The 14,809-nt window shown below is 44.1% G+C and overlaps 2 protein-coding genes across 9 annotated transcripts in view; one reads left to right on the top strand and one right to left on the bottom strand.

Moving 5' to 3' along the window:
* The window catches only part of SLC23A2 (solute carrier family 23 member 2), a 152,145-nt gene that overhangs the window by 52,068 nt on the left and 85,268 nt on the right, over positions 1-14,809 (top strand). Inside the window, exon 1 of one of the 8 annotated variants that reach the window (XM_055266228.2) lies at positions 673-860. The exons of 6 other annotated variants lie outside the window; for them this stretch is intronic. The gene's annotated coding sequence lies outside the window, so the exon portion shown is untranslated. Of the gene's footprint in view, positions 1-672; positions 861-12,217; positions 12,403-14,809 lie in introns of those variants that run through there. One more of the 8 variants, XM_063633497.1, reaches the window with a different exon arrangement.
* Positions 6,372-8,277, bottom strand: LOC129474692 (small ribosomal subunit protein uS17-like). The gene has a single exon (XM_063633533.1). It carries the CDS (start codon positions 7,064-7,066, stop codon positions 6,548-6,550), a length of 519 nt encoding a protein of 172 aa, XP_063489603.1. The 5' UTR covers positions 7,067-8,277; the 3' UTR covers positions 6,372-6,547.

The raw sequence follows: 14,809 nt of genomic DNA, 5'->3' as shown, positions 1-14,809 counted from the left end.
TGTTAGGGAGATGGAGGCAGGTATCTGCATATTCCACAGGGCAGAGGGTGCCCACTGCCCAGGTTCCTGGCAGGCCCTGGCTTGGAGTCAGGACTGGGAAGGGCGAAGTCTGGCCACAGTTGTGACTTCTTTCCTAGTCCTGATGTTAGATTGTCAGTGTGCATTCACCACTTTTGTGTCTTCATGGGTACTTCCACTGTTCAGTAGGAATCAGTGGGGACCTGCATGCTGGATGCCATGTTGAACTGGACCCCAGCAGTCAGCTCTCCAATGTGACAGTTATTTGTTGGCTTTGCCTACCTTTTGATGATGAACTCCTACCTGAGATCTGAAATTTTTTGAGCTTTGAAAACAATTGTCTTTGGGCCCTGATTGGGGAAATGTAAGCTTACTAGGGAGTAAAATTAATCCCCCTTTTCACTGAGCTGGAAGCAGCATGGGTGGACTTATTCATCTGGACTGAAGGATTTACAAAGATAGGTTTTAATTTTCCTTCTTAGTGCAGGTTTGAGATGTATCCTCAGCAGCTGCTTGGTTTATACAATAGACTATCCAGCCTGCCATGGAGAAACCTGCTACAGATTGATGTTAAGGAGACCATAATAGAGGCATGCAGTAACTGTTTGTAACCGGGTGGTGGCTGTTGTGTAACACAAATAGCATTTCTAATGAGGTGGTGCGGTTATACAATTTTGGCCAGCCTGTGTGGGTTATAAAAGCTGAAATTCCTTCAGCACCTGAGAACGTCTCATGCTGAGTACCAGGACAGTCGCAGGGTTGCACAGACACCGGCACAGAAGTAGTGGGTGAGGCACTGATTAGAGGACATTTCTGTGGAAGGGTGGTGTTTCACTTTGAAGGTAAGGCCATTTGGCAGTTCTGCTTTGGGGAATGAGTTGTGAGGATACACAGATTGATTAATATCTGTTTGTGCATTCGGGTCTGCGTGTATCTGTTTCCATGTGAGTATCTGAGTGTTTGTATCTCTGGTGATGTTTCTGATTTTCTACATATATGTCTGTTTCTGTGTGTGTGTGTGTGCCTGGGTGTGTGTGACTAACTGTGCCTGTGTAGGTGGGTGAGAAGTTCTCAATTTTGCACAGCTGCATTACTAGAAAATCTCCAAAGGGTTTCTTAGTGCTGTCAGACATAATTTAAATATCAAAAATTGAACATTAACATTTATGCAATTCTTAGAAGGCAGTGCCCTTACTTAGGTATGTGAGAGAGAATAACAATAAAAACTTCATCTGCAGGGGGTTTCTGCAGGTAAAATTTCTGTGTTTTTCAGGTGTGTATTTACTTTCCAGAGTAAATAAAGTAAAAACGATATAAGTAAATTATTTATTTTCAGGGTCCAATCCAGTGCCAGGATTGCCAAAGCTCTGCTGTGTGTTCTTTTATGTTTTCCTTTTTTTTTTTTGAGATGGAGTCTGTCTCTGTCACCCAGGCTGGAGTGCAGTGGTGCGATCTCGGCTCACTGCAATCTCCGCCTCTCAGGTTCAAGCAACTCTCCCACGTCAGACTCCCAAATAGCTGGGATTACAGGTGCCCACCACCATGCCTGGCTAATTTTTTTTGTATTTTTAGTAGAGATGGGGTTTCGCCATGTTGAGCAGGCTGGTCTCGAACTCCTGACCTCAGGTAATCCATCCACCTTGGCCTCCCAAAGTGCAGGGATTACATGTGTGAGCCACCGTGCCCAGGCTATGTTTTCCTTCTATGTAGAGTTTAAAAGAAATATAAGTGAAACAAACTTCATGGAGAGCTAGAGTGTCTTATAGCTGAGTGCAGATATATTTTTAATTCTTTTAAGGTCTTTAGGTTATTAAAAAATGTCAGGTTCAGACACCAGAAAAAAGCAAGACATCTGTAGCATACAATTCTAAATGATTGCAGTCTCTGTATTTAATGAATATATTTTTTAATGAATTGCTTAGGAAGAACACACTCCTTTGCAGGAAAAAGAATGTATAACATACAGGCATGGAATGTTTAAAGCCTCCCATTTATTGAAGATCAGGGAAAAGCTTTGCAATAATTTTGATCACCATGTATGTGGTGTTAACCTGGGGAAGAATTAGTGTCCCAGCCCCAGATAATTGCAGTGCAGTTTAGGCAAACCCACTTTTCAGCCCTTAGGTAATCTGTTAGAGCAGGTGAATCCATCAGAGCTCCCTTTTCCTTATCTTGGGAGAGTCTGCAGGCAAGAGGAACTCTTGGTATACTGGATGAGGGGGGCTCAGGGGGTGTGGTGTGGTGGGGAGAAACAGTACTGCAAAAGAGACTTGCAAATGGAATGTCTTCCAGATGAGACCGGGAAAGCGGGTGGTGTTGAGAGGACTGAATAGGTGGGCAAAAGTCCAGCAAAACCAAGCAGGCATAATTGGGTAGTTAGGAAATAGAGGCAAAGTGGAGCTGGATCTTTCTCTGCAGGTGAAAGAAGGAAATTTGGCTTTGGCGCTTGGAGAATGACATGGTCTGAAGAGCAGATCAGAGAGCGGGCTGGTGAGTCCGTTGAGTTATTTGAGATGCTTCTCCCAGCACCCGAGCCTGCCTTCTCCCAGCAGGGACAGCTCTGGCAACAGTAGCTGGAGGTGACCAAGTGTCCTACTGAGGCTTCGTCTTCAGGGGCTGTGCTGGAAAGAGGATGGAGCAGGGATCCCAGACACAGTGGGACTGAATCAGCAGGGCAGAGCCATCTGCTGGAAGTTATCCAAGCCCCCAAGATTTTTGTATTGGGTGAGCCAGGGGGAGCATCAAATGACAAAAGGCATCTGGAGACCTGAAAGAGAAGAAAGCATTCTTTCTATTCCCTGAAAGTAACTCACAAATTTTCCTCAGCTTCCTTCAGAATGACTTTTAGATATGACCTTCTTAGGCCTATTCTGGTCTTTTGGCCTTTTCTTCAGAGTCTTGTTCTCTTAGCTTGCAAGGTAACACGAGCAATGTTTGTCTTCTCAGAGTGATTGTTGGAACTGCAACATTGGCCCTGAGCTTTTGTGCAGAGATAAATCAACCTCTCTGTGCTCCAGTTTCTCATCTGTGAAATGGAGAGAATAACAACCCCTCCCAGAATTTTTGTAAGGGCTAAGTGAAACCATGTTTGTGCCTGGGACTTGATAGTTCATTATGCACATGTTTTTATCTTGTTGTTAAAATTCCATATAAAATTAGCTTTTCAGTGGCTCCTGTGATGACTGATGATTAATACATTATAAATAGTGTTTAAATAAAAAGCACCATGCGTGCAAAAAGTGATGTGTTAAATCACGTAGTAGAAATAAATGCAGTAAAACTCATCTTTGTTTTGCTTTAGTTTGCTAAAATGTACATTCAGATTTTAATTTTGTCATGCAGGCTGCACTTTTTGCTATACTGCCCCTCCCTTTCCCCTTTCATGTCCTAGCCACAAGATTTCCCTGAACGAGTCAGGGATTCCCCAAGTATTTGAATGCCTTTCATGCATTGGACACTGTGTCCCTGCTGCCATCTCATTCTGGTGGGGAGCGGACAGGAAGCTGGGAACCATGGAAACACAGAAGATGGACAGCTGACCCAGGAGTGCTCCCTGGAGGAGGAGGCCTCTTGAGCCCAGACCTGGGAACTCTAGAGTTCAGTGTGGGCAGTGTGGGCAGCACCTGGCACCGAGGAGAAATGGCCAGGATGACGAGACTTAAGATGGTCTTGTTATAATTTTATTTAAATAAAGTTTTGGAAAGAAAACTTCTGCTGAAAGATACCAGGCACAGTAGTCGCTGTAGCATCTGTTTGCTATAGCATTAGGTTAGAAAAAGAAAGATTGCGGATGACTTTGTATCTTAAACCCCCAAACAAACAAAGCATACACCACTCTGACATTTTACTTTCGCAGACTCCATCACTTTTCTGAACAAGCAGTCAAATGAGTTATTGTCTTGTCACCTAGATACCATGACCATCACCTCTCATGGCTCATGCATAATTCGATGTCAGCAAAATGACGGGTCTTAGGCTGGATTCAGGAGCTTTTTGAGGATTTAGTGTTGCATTTGGGACTAGAGCTTATCTTTACCAGTGCTTCTGGGACCAACTCTTTGGGCCGGACTGAAGGGATCTTCTGTAGGCAGAGCCCGTTCTTCGATATCTTGTTTCATTCTGTCAGTGTGCATTTTACTTTATGTGCCATAAACTATTTGCTGTCAGTTAGGAGTGATCCTCCCCACCCAACTCACCCCATGGATGTTTCAGGAAAATTTCCCACGTTTATCCAGTGGCGTTGCATCCTCTCTGGCCCACTGGTGAGGACCTGAGAACCCATTTTTAGATTATTTCTAACCAGTACAGTGTTTGCCCAGGCACCCTTTTTTTCTACCGTCAGAGCAGGGTTGCTGCTGTCAGGACCTCTCTTGGGGCCCTGGGAGTGGCCTCTAAGGGATCATTACTCCTGGGGCTTGCTACAGATGGAAACTGGTTTCTGAGATGGAACTCGGCAGTGGTACCTAGGTTCCCTCTCAGAAATCCAGGTTTTATCTAGCTTCCTTTAAAACATTTCCAACTCTTAAAGAATTAAGTCCACAAACTGAGACAGTGACAGAAGGCTGAGATGGCACATTAGGGTGCAAAGGAGATTCCTTCCATTGCAGTCATTAGAGGTAGTTTGGTTTAGGGCTCTGGTAGATTATTGTAATTAATTATGAGGCCACCCTGGTGCTGCGATTCTGGGTACCCTCTCCATCATTGCGGCAGGGGAATATGATGATATTTTGTCATCAGTGCCATCATCTTGTACCGCTTTCTCACTTTGGCACAATATTTCTATGGGCATGTTAGTTTAAGGTCAGTAAATAATCTGATTTAAGTCGGGCACTTGGAACATGCCTTTCATGTCAGTGTGCAGAGCTTTTACATCAGTGACTTCCAGACTCTTTTCCCCTGACCCACAGCATGAAGCATTTTACCTTGACACTCTCGGTTACCCCTGTCTTTTGAGATATGCTCTGAAGTTTTTTGTTCTGTCAAATGCCATTGTTTTAAAAATTCTGGTCAAGATCCACTAATTTAATTTCATGACCCACTAATAGATACTGACTTGCGGTTTGAAAAATGAGCGCTGGCTTGGCATGGTGGCTCATGTTTGTGATCCCAGCACTTTGAGAGGCTGAGGCGGGTGGATTGCTTGAGCTCAGGAGTTTGAGACCAGCCTGGGCAACAAGTAGACCCTGTCTCTACAAAAAATACAAACATTAGCTAGGCATAGTGGCGCATGCCTGTGGTCACAGCTACTCAGGAGGCTGAGGTGGGAGGTTGCAGTGAGCTGCGATTGCTTGACTGCACTCCAACCTGGATGCCAGAGCCAGACTCTCTCCAAAAAAAAAAAAAAAGAGAGAGAGAGATCAAGAGTTCCTACAGTGTTTTGGAGAAGACTGCAGGATGATTGTTTTTTTTTTTTTTAAATTCAGTCACACGCTGTGAGCATAGTTGTCATCACAAGATCAAATAATCACCACTGCTTACAAGTTCATTCGTTGCGCTTAGAGCTTTAAATGGAATAATTATAGCTAGGATCAGCATCAGAATTGCAAACTCCCTGAAGTCGGACTCTGTGTATTAGGTAACTAGTTAAGTCATTTCATTCAAAGGAAGTTGATCATATGCAAGTTGAAGATTTTTTTTTTTTTTGAGAATTCAGAGCGTTTCATTCAAAACCAGCCCTCACCACACCTACAAGTTGAGGGTATATGTTCCAACAATCTTTTCTGACTTGAATTAAAAGCATTTAGGTCAAATGTTAGCATTTAACAGAACTTAATGGAGCAGCCACAGTTTGATTATAATCCGCTTATGGGATTTAAGCAAAGAGCCATGGATTGGCTTTTGAAATGTGCTTCATCATTGAACCTAGCCGGCCCTGAAAGCTCTTGTGTCTTGGTGAGAACCAAAGTAGCACTTGGCAGGTTGAGGTTTTGAGTGTCCTTATCCCAGAGGGCACTCCTTCTCAGTCATATTCTTCCCCTGTCTGGATTGGTTTAAAGAAGTGGAGACAATAGCTTTCTCCCAGCCAAGATTGCCTATCCCAAGGTGTGGGTGATCTGAGAACCTCTAGCATGAGAATATTTGTGCATTTGTTAAAAATACAGGTTCCTGGCTGGGCGCGGTGGCTCACGCCTGTAATCCCAGCACTTTGGGAGGCTGAGGCAGATAGATCACGAGGTCAGGAGTTCAAGACCAGCCTGGCCAAGATGGTGAAACCCTGTCTCTACTAAAAATACAAAAATTAGCTGGGTGTGGTGGTGCGCGCCTGTAATCCCAGCTGCTTGGGAGGCTAAGGCAGAGAGTTGTTTGAACCTGGGAGGTGGAGGTTGCAGTGAGCTGAGATTGCACCACTGCACTCCAGCCTCGGCAATGGAGCAAGACTCCATCTCAACAAACAGACAAAAATATAGGTTCCCAAGCTCCCAAAGTAGGTCTACAGGATTCGAATATGAGGAGGGGACTTTTTTTTTTTTTTTTTTGGGAATGAGAAAATAACTTTATTTCATTGTGGGGAGCGGGCCGATGTCCAGCCTCAGAACTTCTGGAACTGCTTCTTGGTGCCGGCAGCCTTGGTGACCCTGAGCACGTTGAAGCACACTGTCTTGCTCAGAGGCTGGCACTCGCCCACTGTGACGATGTCACTGATCTGGACGTCCCTGAAGCAGGGGGACAGGTGTACAGACATGTTCTTGTGGCGCTTCTCGAAGTGGTTGTACTTGCAGATGTAGTGCAGATAGTCTCGGCGGATGACAGCGATCCTCTGCATCTTCATCTTGGTCACCACGCCAGAGAGGATCCGCCCTCGAATGGACACATTACCAGTGAAGGGGCATTTCTTGTCAATGTAGGTGCCCTCAATAGCCTCCTTGGGTGTCTTGAAGCCCAGACCGATGTTCTTGTAGTACCGTGGGAGCTTCTCCTTGCCAGTTTCTCCCAGCAGGACCCTCTTCTTGTTTTGAAAGATGGTCAGCTGCTTTTGGTAGGCACCCTCAGTCTGAATGTCCGCCATCTTCCCGGCCGCCTGAAAAAAGGAAAGGACAGGAGGGGACATTTTTAAAATTGGCGGGATTACAGGGTTTTTGAATTCTTTTAGTCTTATAAAGTCAATTTTATTGCGATAGTGTTTACATAGAGTAAGTGGATATACATCCAAATGGAGCCACTAGAATCACAGTCAAAACAGCAGATTTCTGTCACTCCAAAGGGTCCATCCTTTCCCTGGGGAGCCCCTTCCTCCATTCCTGCCCTGGGTAACCACTCTCCACTTCCTGTAGAATGGTTTTGTCTTTTGAGAATCAGACTGCGTGTCTTGTGTCTGGCTGCTTTAACGAAATGTCTGTGCGACTCCCCCGTGCTGTCAGGCACGTCAGCAGACGCTCTGTGGTTTGTTGCTGACTAGTATGCCTTTTGATGGACCCACCATGATGTGCTTAGCCGTCCACCTCTTGAGGGCTCTTTGGATGTTTCCAGTTTGGGCCTGTTATAAATAAAACAGTGTCGAATTTTTGTCTTACATGTATTTGTGTGAAAGAAATCTGTCTTTTTTTTTTTTTTTTTTTTTCTTGAGACAGAGTCTGACTCTGTTGCCTGGGCTGGAGTGTAGTTGTGCAGTCTCAGCTCACTGCAACCTTTATCTTCTGGACTCAAGCCATCCTCCCACCTCAGTCTCCTAAATAGCTGGGACTACAGGCAGATACCACCATGCCCAGCTAATTTTTCTATATATATATTTTTTTTTGGTAGAAATGGGGTTTTGTCATGTTGCCCAGGTGGGTCTTGAACTCCTGGGCTCAAGCGATCCGCCTGCCTCAGCCTCCCAAAGTGCTAGGGTTGCAGGTGTGATCCACCATGCCTGGCCCAGAAGTCTATGTTTTAAATAAGCTTCCCAAGTGAGTCTTAAGCACATGAGCCACTGATTCTTATTCTGGCTATTCCTCTCTCTCATATCCTTTTGGAGAACTATGGATTTTTATGTCTAGAGCAAATGATGGATTTGCCATGGATTTATATTTCTGATATAGTATTTATTCAGTGCCGTCTACTTGGAGTAAATGTAAATTTCATTAGCATTTATGGAACATCTATCTTCTCCACACCCACCCCCCCACCCCACCCCCGCCCCGTGTACTTCCTTGTAAAGAGCATCTGTCTATTCTGTACTAGGAGCTGGGAATATAAAGATGAATTTTATGTTTTATTTTTTGTAGAGTCAGAGTCTCGCTATGTTGCTCAGGCTGATCTCCAACTCTTGGCCTCAAGCAATGCTCCCAACTAGGCCTCCCAAAGTGTTGGAATTATAAGCATGAGTCACTGTGCCCTGCCTTAAAGATGAATTTTACATACGGGGATTCTACTTTTTTGGAAGACTTAGTGATTAATTCATTCAGCCATTGGAGGGTTTCTATGTTATCTGCTCACTCTGCTAGGTGCTGATCATGAAAGCACAGGTTTTTCTTAGGATTTGGTGGTTCTTTTGAGAAACACAGAAGGTTTTGGTATTTAACTCCAGGAATAGCTCAGCTCTGAAAACTTCCGGACAGTGCCATCACATTTCTCCTTCAGGTGGCCCTGCTAAGCCACAGTGAGAGGGGTGACTGTTTCCTGGACAGGGAGAGATGGTCAGATAAAATGAAGTCAAAGGAAATCATTACAGGCTGAATAGCTGATGAAACAAGTACTGATTAAAAGCTTCTGCATTTGTGCACGATTGTTGGTGGCTGGAGAGCTAGGATTCAGTCTTTAGGGAATTGGAAGATTTGTTACACATCTAAATATTTTATTTTACTTTTCTACTTCCTCATAACAGAATTTTCCAGATGGCTGATTTTTTTTCTCTGTCAGGTTTACATTTATTTCCAGGTGACTTTTTTTTTTTTTTTTTTTGAGACTAGCGATTTCCTGCTTCCTCTAAGGTAGTGATTTTTAACTTTGGCTGCAGGGAGCTTTAAAAAATCAAGATACCAAGTATAATTTGTAGAACCTTGGCTTTTCTCCACTCTCTTCTGAAACCCAAAGTTATTTTAGAACTTTAAACATGAGGACATTATTCCACACTGCTGTATCCTGAGCTCACAGCAGAAAGGACTGAATTGATTTGCTTGCATTACATTGTAAAGGGGGTAGATGCTGTAAGGGGAACCAGCCTTTCCCCTGGACTTGAGTCTGAGGAGTAAGGAAGAACTGGTGCTAATGTGGACACCATGAGGCTCTTAGGGGAGAAATTGGGCCCATCTTTTGTAGTTAAGTTAGTTTAGAAAATATAGAGGAGTAAAAACAGGAAAATAAGTCATTTGTGTTTCTATCACTCAACATTTTGGTTAACATTTTGGTGTGTGTATACATGGCCACATACTTTATACATACACAGTGGGTTAATGCTGTACATACTATCTTTTTCATTATATATATTGCTTTTAATTCTTTTCACTTATGAAATAACTTTTTTCACTCAAAACTAGTATCTTCTACCATTCTTTTTTTTTTTTTTTTTATTGTGATGAGAACATTTAACATGAGATCTACCTTATTAACAACTTTTTTTTTTTTTTTTCTCGAGACAGAGTCTCACCTTGTCACCCAGACTGGAGTGCAGTGGTGCGATCTTGGCTCACTGCAACCTCTGCCTCCTGGGTTCAAGTGTGTCTCCTATCTCAGCCTCCCAAGTAGCTGGGATTACAGGCATGCTCCACCACGCTTGGCTATTTTTTATATTTTTAGTAGAGATGGGTTTCACCATGTTGGTCAGGCTGGTTTCAAACTCCTGACCTCAGGTGATCTGCCCACCTTGGCCTCCCAAAGCGCTAGGATTACAGGCCCAGCCGACAACTTTTTGAGTGTACAATATGGTATTGTTTTGTTTTCTGGCTAATTTAAAAAATTTCATTTTTTATAGAGATGGAATCTTACTATGTTGCCCAGGCTGATCTTGAACTCTTGGCCTCAAGCAGTCCTCCCACTCTTAGCCTCCCAGAGTACTAAGATTATAGGCGTGTGTGAGCCAACATGCCTCACTGAAGTATTGTTAATTATAGTCACAGTGTGGTCCAGCAGATCTCTAGAATTTGCTCATGTTGTGTAACTGAAACTTTTTTTTTTTTTTTTTTTGAGACGGAGTCTTGCTCTGTCGCCCAGGCTGGAGTGTAGTGGTGCGATCTCGGCTTACTGCAATCTCTGCCTCCTGGGTTCAAGTGATTCTTGTGCCTCAGCCTCCTAAGTAGTTGGGCTTATAGGCGTGCACCACCATGCTGAGCTAATTATTGTATTTTTGGTAGAGACGGGTTTTCACCATGTTGGCCAGGTTGGTCTTGAACTCCCAACCTCAGGCAGTCCTCCTGCCTTGGCCTCCCGAAGTGCTGGGATTACAGGTGTGAGCCACCGTACCTGGCAACCTAAAACTTTTAACCTGTTGAATGTCAGTTCTCCATTGACCCCTCCCCCAAGTCCCTGGCATCCACCATCCTACTCTGCTTCTGCATTTGACTACTTTAGACGCCTCACGTAAGTGGAATCATGCAATATTTGTCCTTCTGTGACTGGCTTGTTTCACTTCATGGAAAGATGTTCACCCTGTGTTATGTAAAAAGGCAAGTTAAAAAATAGCACATATGTAACAGGGTGAACATCTTTCCATGTCAATAAATATTTCTGTGCTTTCTTAACAATGTTAAAATGTAGACGTTAGGTCTTACTTTTTCTGGATTTTATTACTTGATGGTAACCAGTTGTCTTGGCATGTATATTGAAAAATCCATAGTTGGTTTTATGATTTGAAGTGCTGCCATATCATATGTTCATCAGTTATTGGGTTTTTTTTTTTAATGATTAATAGTTACTTTGTTTTCATACTTGTTGAACTTCTGTTTATTACAACTTTACATTAGGGTTCTTGTCTCACTGACCACACTCCTCTTATTTTTCAAATATTTGTGGCTATCCTTGCTTATTATTATTGTTATTATTTTGAGATGGGGTCTCACTCTGCCACCCAGGCTGTAGTGCAGTGGCATGATCTTGGCTCACTGCAAACTCTACCTCCCAGGCTCAAGTGATCCACCTCAGCCTCCCGAGTTGCTGAGACCACAGGCGCACGCCACCACACCCGGCTAATTTTTTGTATTTTTGGTAGAGACAGGGTTTTGCCATGTTACCCAGGCTGGTCTCGAACTCCAGAGCTCAGGTGATCCACCTGCTTCCCAAAACTGTTGGGATTAGAGGCATGAGCCACCATGCCTGGCCCTTGCTTATTCTTCTAGAGGATTTTTTAGCAAGCTCCTCTGACCCGTTGGGGGGGTATTAATGGATTTTAATTAAATCTGTATAGATTATGTTAATTGGAAAATGAATATTCTTATAGTACCTTTCCTATCGAAGAGTATCCTCTGTTTCTTTGGTTATTCAAGTCCTTTTTATGTCCCTCAGTAATATTTTATCGTTTTCTTCATAAAGGTCACGCATATTTTTATTAAATTTATTCTTAAGTATTTAATGCTATTCTTGCCATGGTGAGCAGGATTCCTTTATCCTATTATTGTCAGGCATGGGCAAACCTTTCTATAAATGTCTTTGGTTTTAGGGGCCAGGTTATCTCAGTCACATGTTCTTCTTTGCTGTTGTTCACAATTCTTTAAACATGTAAAAACTATTTTTAGCAGGGACCTTAACAGAAACAGGCCAGATGGTGGCTAGCTAGCTTCTGATACAGATGCTTGTTGCTGGCATTTGGGAAATGTTTGATTCAATCACATCGAAAGAGGCTTGCTCATGTGTTTTGTAACTGGCTATGTAATTGTAGATTCTGTGAGATTTTTCATATCTTTTGATATAGTTATAATTTGGACTTTTCTAATACTTCCCTTATCTTTCTTGGTCAGTGTCCATCGATGGTGGTGACGTTGACACTGCCAACTTGTTCCTGACATCTGTTGTGTCACAGATAGGTTTGATGTAATAAGATTATTAAACAAAACCACTCTTGCATTATACCACATGCCTTAAAAAAAATCATTTATCAGTCCACAAACTTTGGAGAACCTTTAATATATGTGCCAAGTTCAGCACCAGGGGTGAAGGTAAGATGGTGAGGCTGTGATACTGTTTCTTTCTGTTTCCCACAGCTGTCTGGCTAGGCAGACAGATAGACGTGATCTTCCTTTGTTACAATCATCTTTTTAAATTTTACCTTAATTTTTTTTGTACAGATGGGGTCTTGCTATCTTGCCCAGGTTGGTCTCAAAGTCCTGGCCTCAAGCAATCCTTCTGCCTGAGTTTCCCAAAGTGTTGGGATTACAGATGTGAGCTATCACACTCGGCCCTCCACATGGTCCTCCGACATCATGATGAGGTGGTGATCAGAGGAAGTATTGATGGGAGTCACCCCAGTGAGAAGGGGTGAGATGAAGGGGGCTTTTATGGAGGGATGGCATGAGCAGGGTCCTGAGAGATAGGAGAGGCCTCTGAGTAACCACAGTAGGGGCCATGAGGGACTGGGAAAGGGGGCCTGGATAGGCCCCATAGTCACCTCTTGTGAAGGAATTTGGGTGTCACTCTAAATTAGGAAGCCATCAAAGAGCATGGTAATTTTCTGTTGAAGCATCACGCTATTTACCATTTGGACAAGTGTTTAGAGCCATCAAGATGGAATGAGGGGCCGGGCACGGTGGCTCACGCCTGTAATCCCAGCACTTTGGGAGGCCAAGGTGGGCGGATCACCTGAGGTTGGGAGTTCGAGACTAGCCTGACTGGCCAACATCTACTAAAAATACAAAATTAGCTGGGCATGGTGGCACATGCCTGTAATCCCAGCTACTCGAGATGCTGAGGCAGGAGAATTGCTTGAACCCGGGAGGTGGAGGTTGCGGTGAGCCGAGATTGCACCATTGCACCCCAGCCTGGGGAATAAGAGTGAAACTCCATCTCAAAAAAAAAAAAAAAAAAAAAAAAAAAGATGGAGTGAGGGCCAAGTGCAGTGGCTCATGCCTGTAATCCCTGCACTTTGGGAGACTGAGGCAGGAGATTGCTTGAGCTCAGGAGCTCAAGACCACCCTGAGCAACATTGTGAAACCTCATCTCTACAAAAACTAGCCAGGTGTGGTGGCACATGCCTGTAGTCCTAGCTACTCAGGAGACTGAGTTGGGAGGATCACCTCAGCCTGTGAAGTCAAGGCAGCAGTGAACTGTGATCACGCCACTGCACTCCAGCTTGGGCAACAGAGTGAGATCCTATCTCAAAAAAAAAAAAAAAAAGATGGAATGAGAACATGAGTTAAGTGGCTGTTGTGATGTTGATGAGAGACCATGGTGATGTGTGCTAGGGAGCAGCCGTGCAGGTGAATAGAATTGCATATGTTAGAGAGTTCCTAGTCCAAGGAGGGTGGGTATCAGCCCTGGAAAAGGAGCTTGAAGGTGATTCCTGCCCCTCAGTGCCCCCTCAAAAATCACAAGGAGGGCAAAATCACCAGCAAGTCTCACAGTGGCAGTGTGTATAGGCCAGCTGGCCTGGGCTGTGTTTGTCCAGGGAGAACAGCTATAAGCTGAACATTTAAAGGGCAGTTTTATGTCTTGCTTGTATAAACAGTGTAATGGCAGGTTTAAATTACTGATTCAAGTTTGAATCCTGTTCTACTGCCTATAGCTGTGTATCCTTTGGCAAGTTATTTTACTTCTCTGAAGCTCAGTTTCTACTTTTGTAGAGTTTGTGTGCAAACCAAGTAATATTATGCTTACTCGCCAGAAGCAACTGTCATTTATTTAATAAGAGGTCAGAGAAGTTCCTGGCACACACTGACACTTAGCAACTGGAAAACTGCAGTTATTACTGCCATTGTCGCCATCATGATCTTCCATCCCTCTGCTCCTCCTTCCCCACTGTCGTGAATTAAGGCCAAGACAGTGAGTGGATTTGCTCATTCTCTTTCTCTCTTTTGCAAGGGGTAGGAAAAGGGGCAATGAGGGGCCACGGGTTGACACACTTTCCCCGGTGTCAAATTCCCGGGGAGATTTTGCTTCTTGTTTTAATACAGACGTTAAACTCCACTCTTCCCTCACCTCTCCCTTTTTATCTGTTGCATTTTGCCGCTGGACCTTGGCATTTATGCACACCACGTTCATCCTGTGTGGATAAACCCTCTGATCTCGGGTTGTCGCATACTTTCTGACCTTGAGAGTGTCTGCATCAGCCTTGTGCACTGGGGTGTGGAATGCTCTGTCCTTTTGGGCTTTTTATGGCAGTGTCCAAGGACACATTTCTTTGTTCAGCATTCACCCCTTCTTCCTTCTTCTTCCATGTACTGTCCCTGATGAAAGGTGCTCCCCTCTTCCTGAGCCCTGCAGTCCTCTTCCCTGACGCCTTTCTCAGAACATCACTGCTCTGCGCTTTATGAGTCTCGTCCTCTCCTGTGCTCTTTCAGGTCTAAGGCTTCAGGATACTCCAGGCACTACTCTGGAAGAGGTGGGTGAAGAGCATTGGTGGTTCCCCCACTGTAGCTTATGAGGTTCAATTAAATGCATGGTGGAGAAATGGAGCACAGAGTTACTTGCTGGAAGGTATTCTTGTCGGGATGGAACTGTCTCTGTTCCTAGTGCTGGGGACGGTGGGGAGGGGTTTGCTGCTGCAGTGGATGTTCATGTCGGGAACACCAAGATGAACTTAACCTAGGAGAGTAAATTTATTCTGCTTTAAAAAGTCCCATCAGTTTCCTTAGCCAGGCATGGTGGCTTGCACCTGTAGTCCCAGCTACGTGGGAGGCTGAGGCAGGATGATCGCTTGAGGCCAGGATTTTGAGACCAGCCTGGGCAA

This window comes from Symphalangus syndactylus, chromosome 24 (genome assembly GCF_028878055.3).
Source record: "Symphalangus syndactylus isolate Jambi chromosome 24, NHGRI_mSymSyn1-v2.1_pri, whole genome shotgun sequence".
NCBI lineage: Eukaryota > Metazoa > Chordata > Mammalia > Primates > Hylobatidae > Symphalangus > Symphalangus syndactylus.
The sequence above is the reverse complement of the archived record's forward strand: the minus strand, read 5'-3'. Positions and strand labels throughout refer to the sequence as shown.

What these genes read in the sequence shown, in the direction of transcription:
- LOC129474692 (XM_063633533.1), bottom strand. Translation starts at nt 7,066, where the DNA reads ATGTCCCCTCCTGTCCTTTCCTTTTTTCAGGCGGCCGGGAAGATGGCG.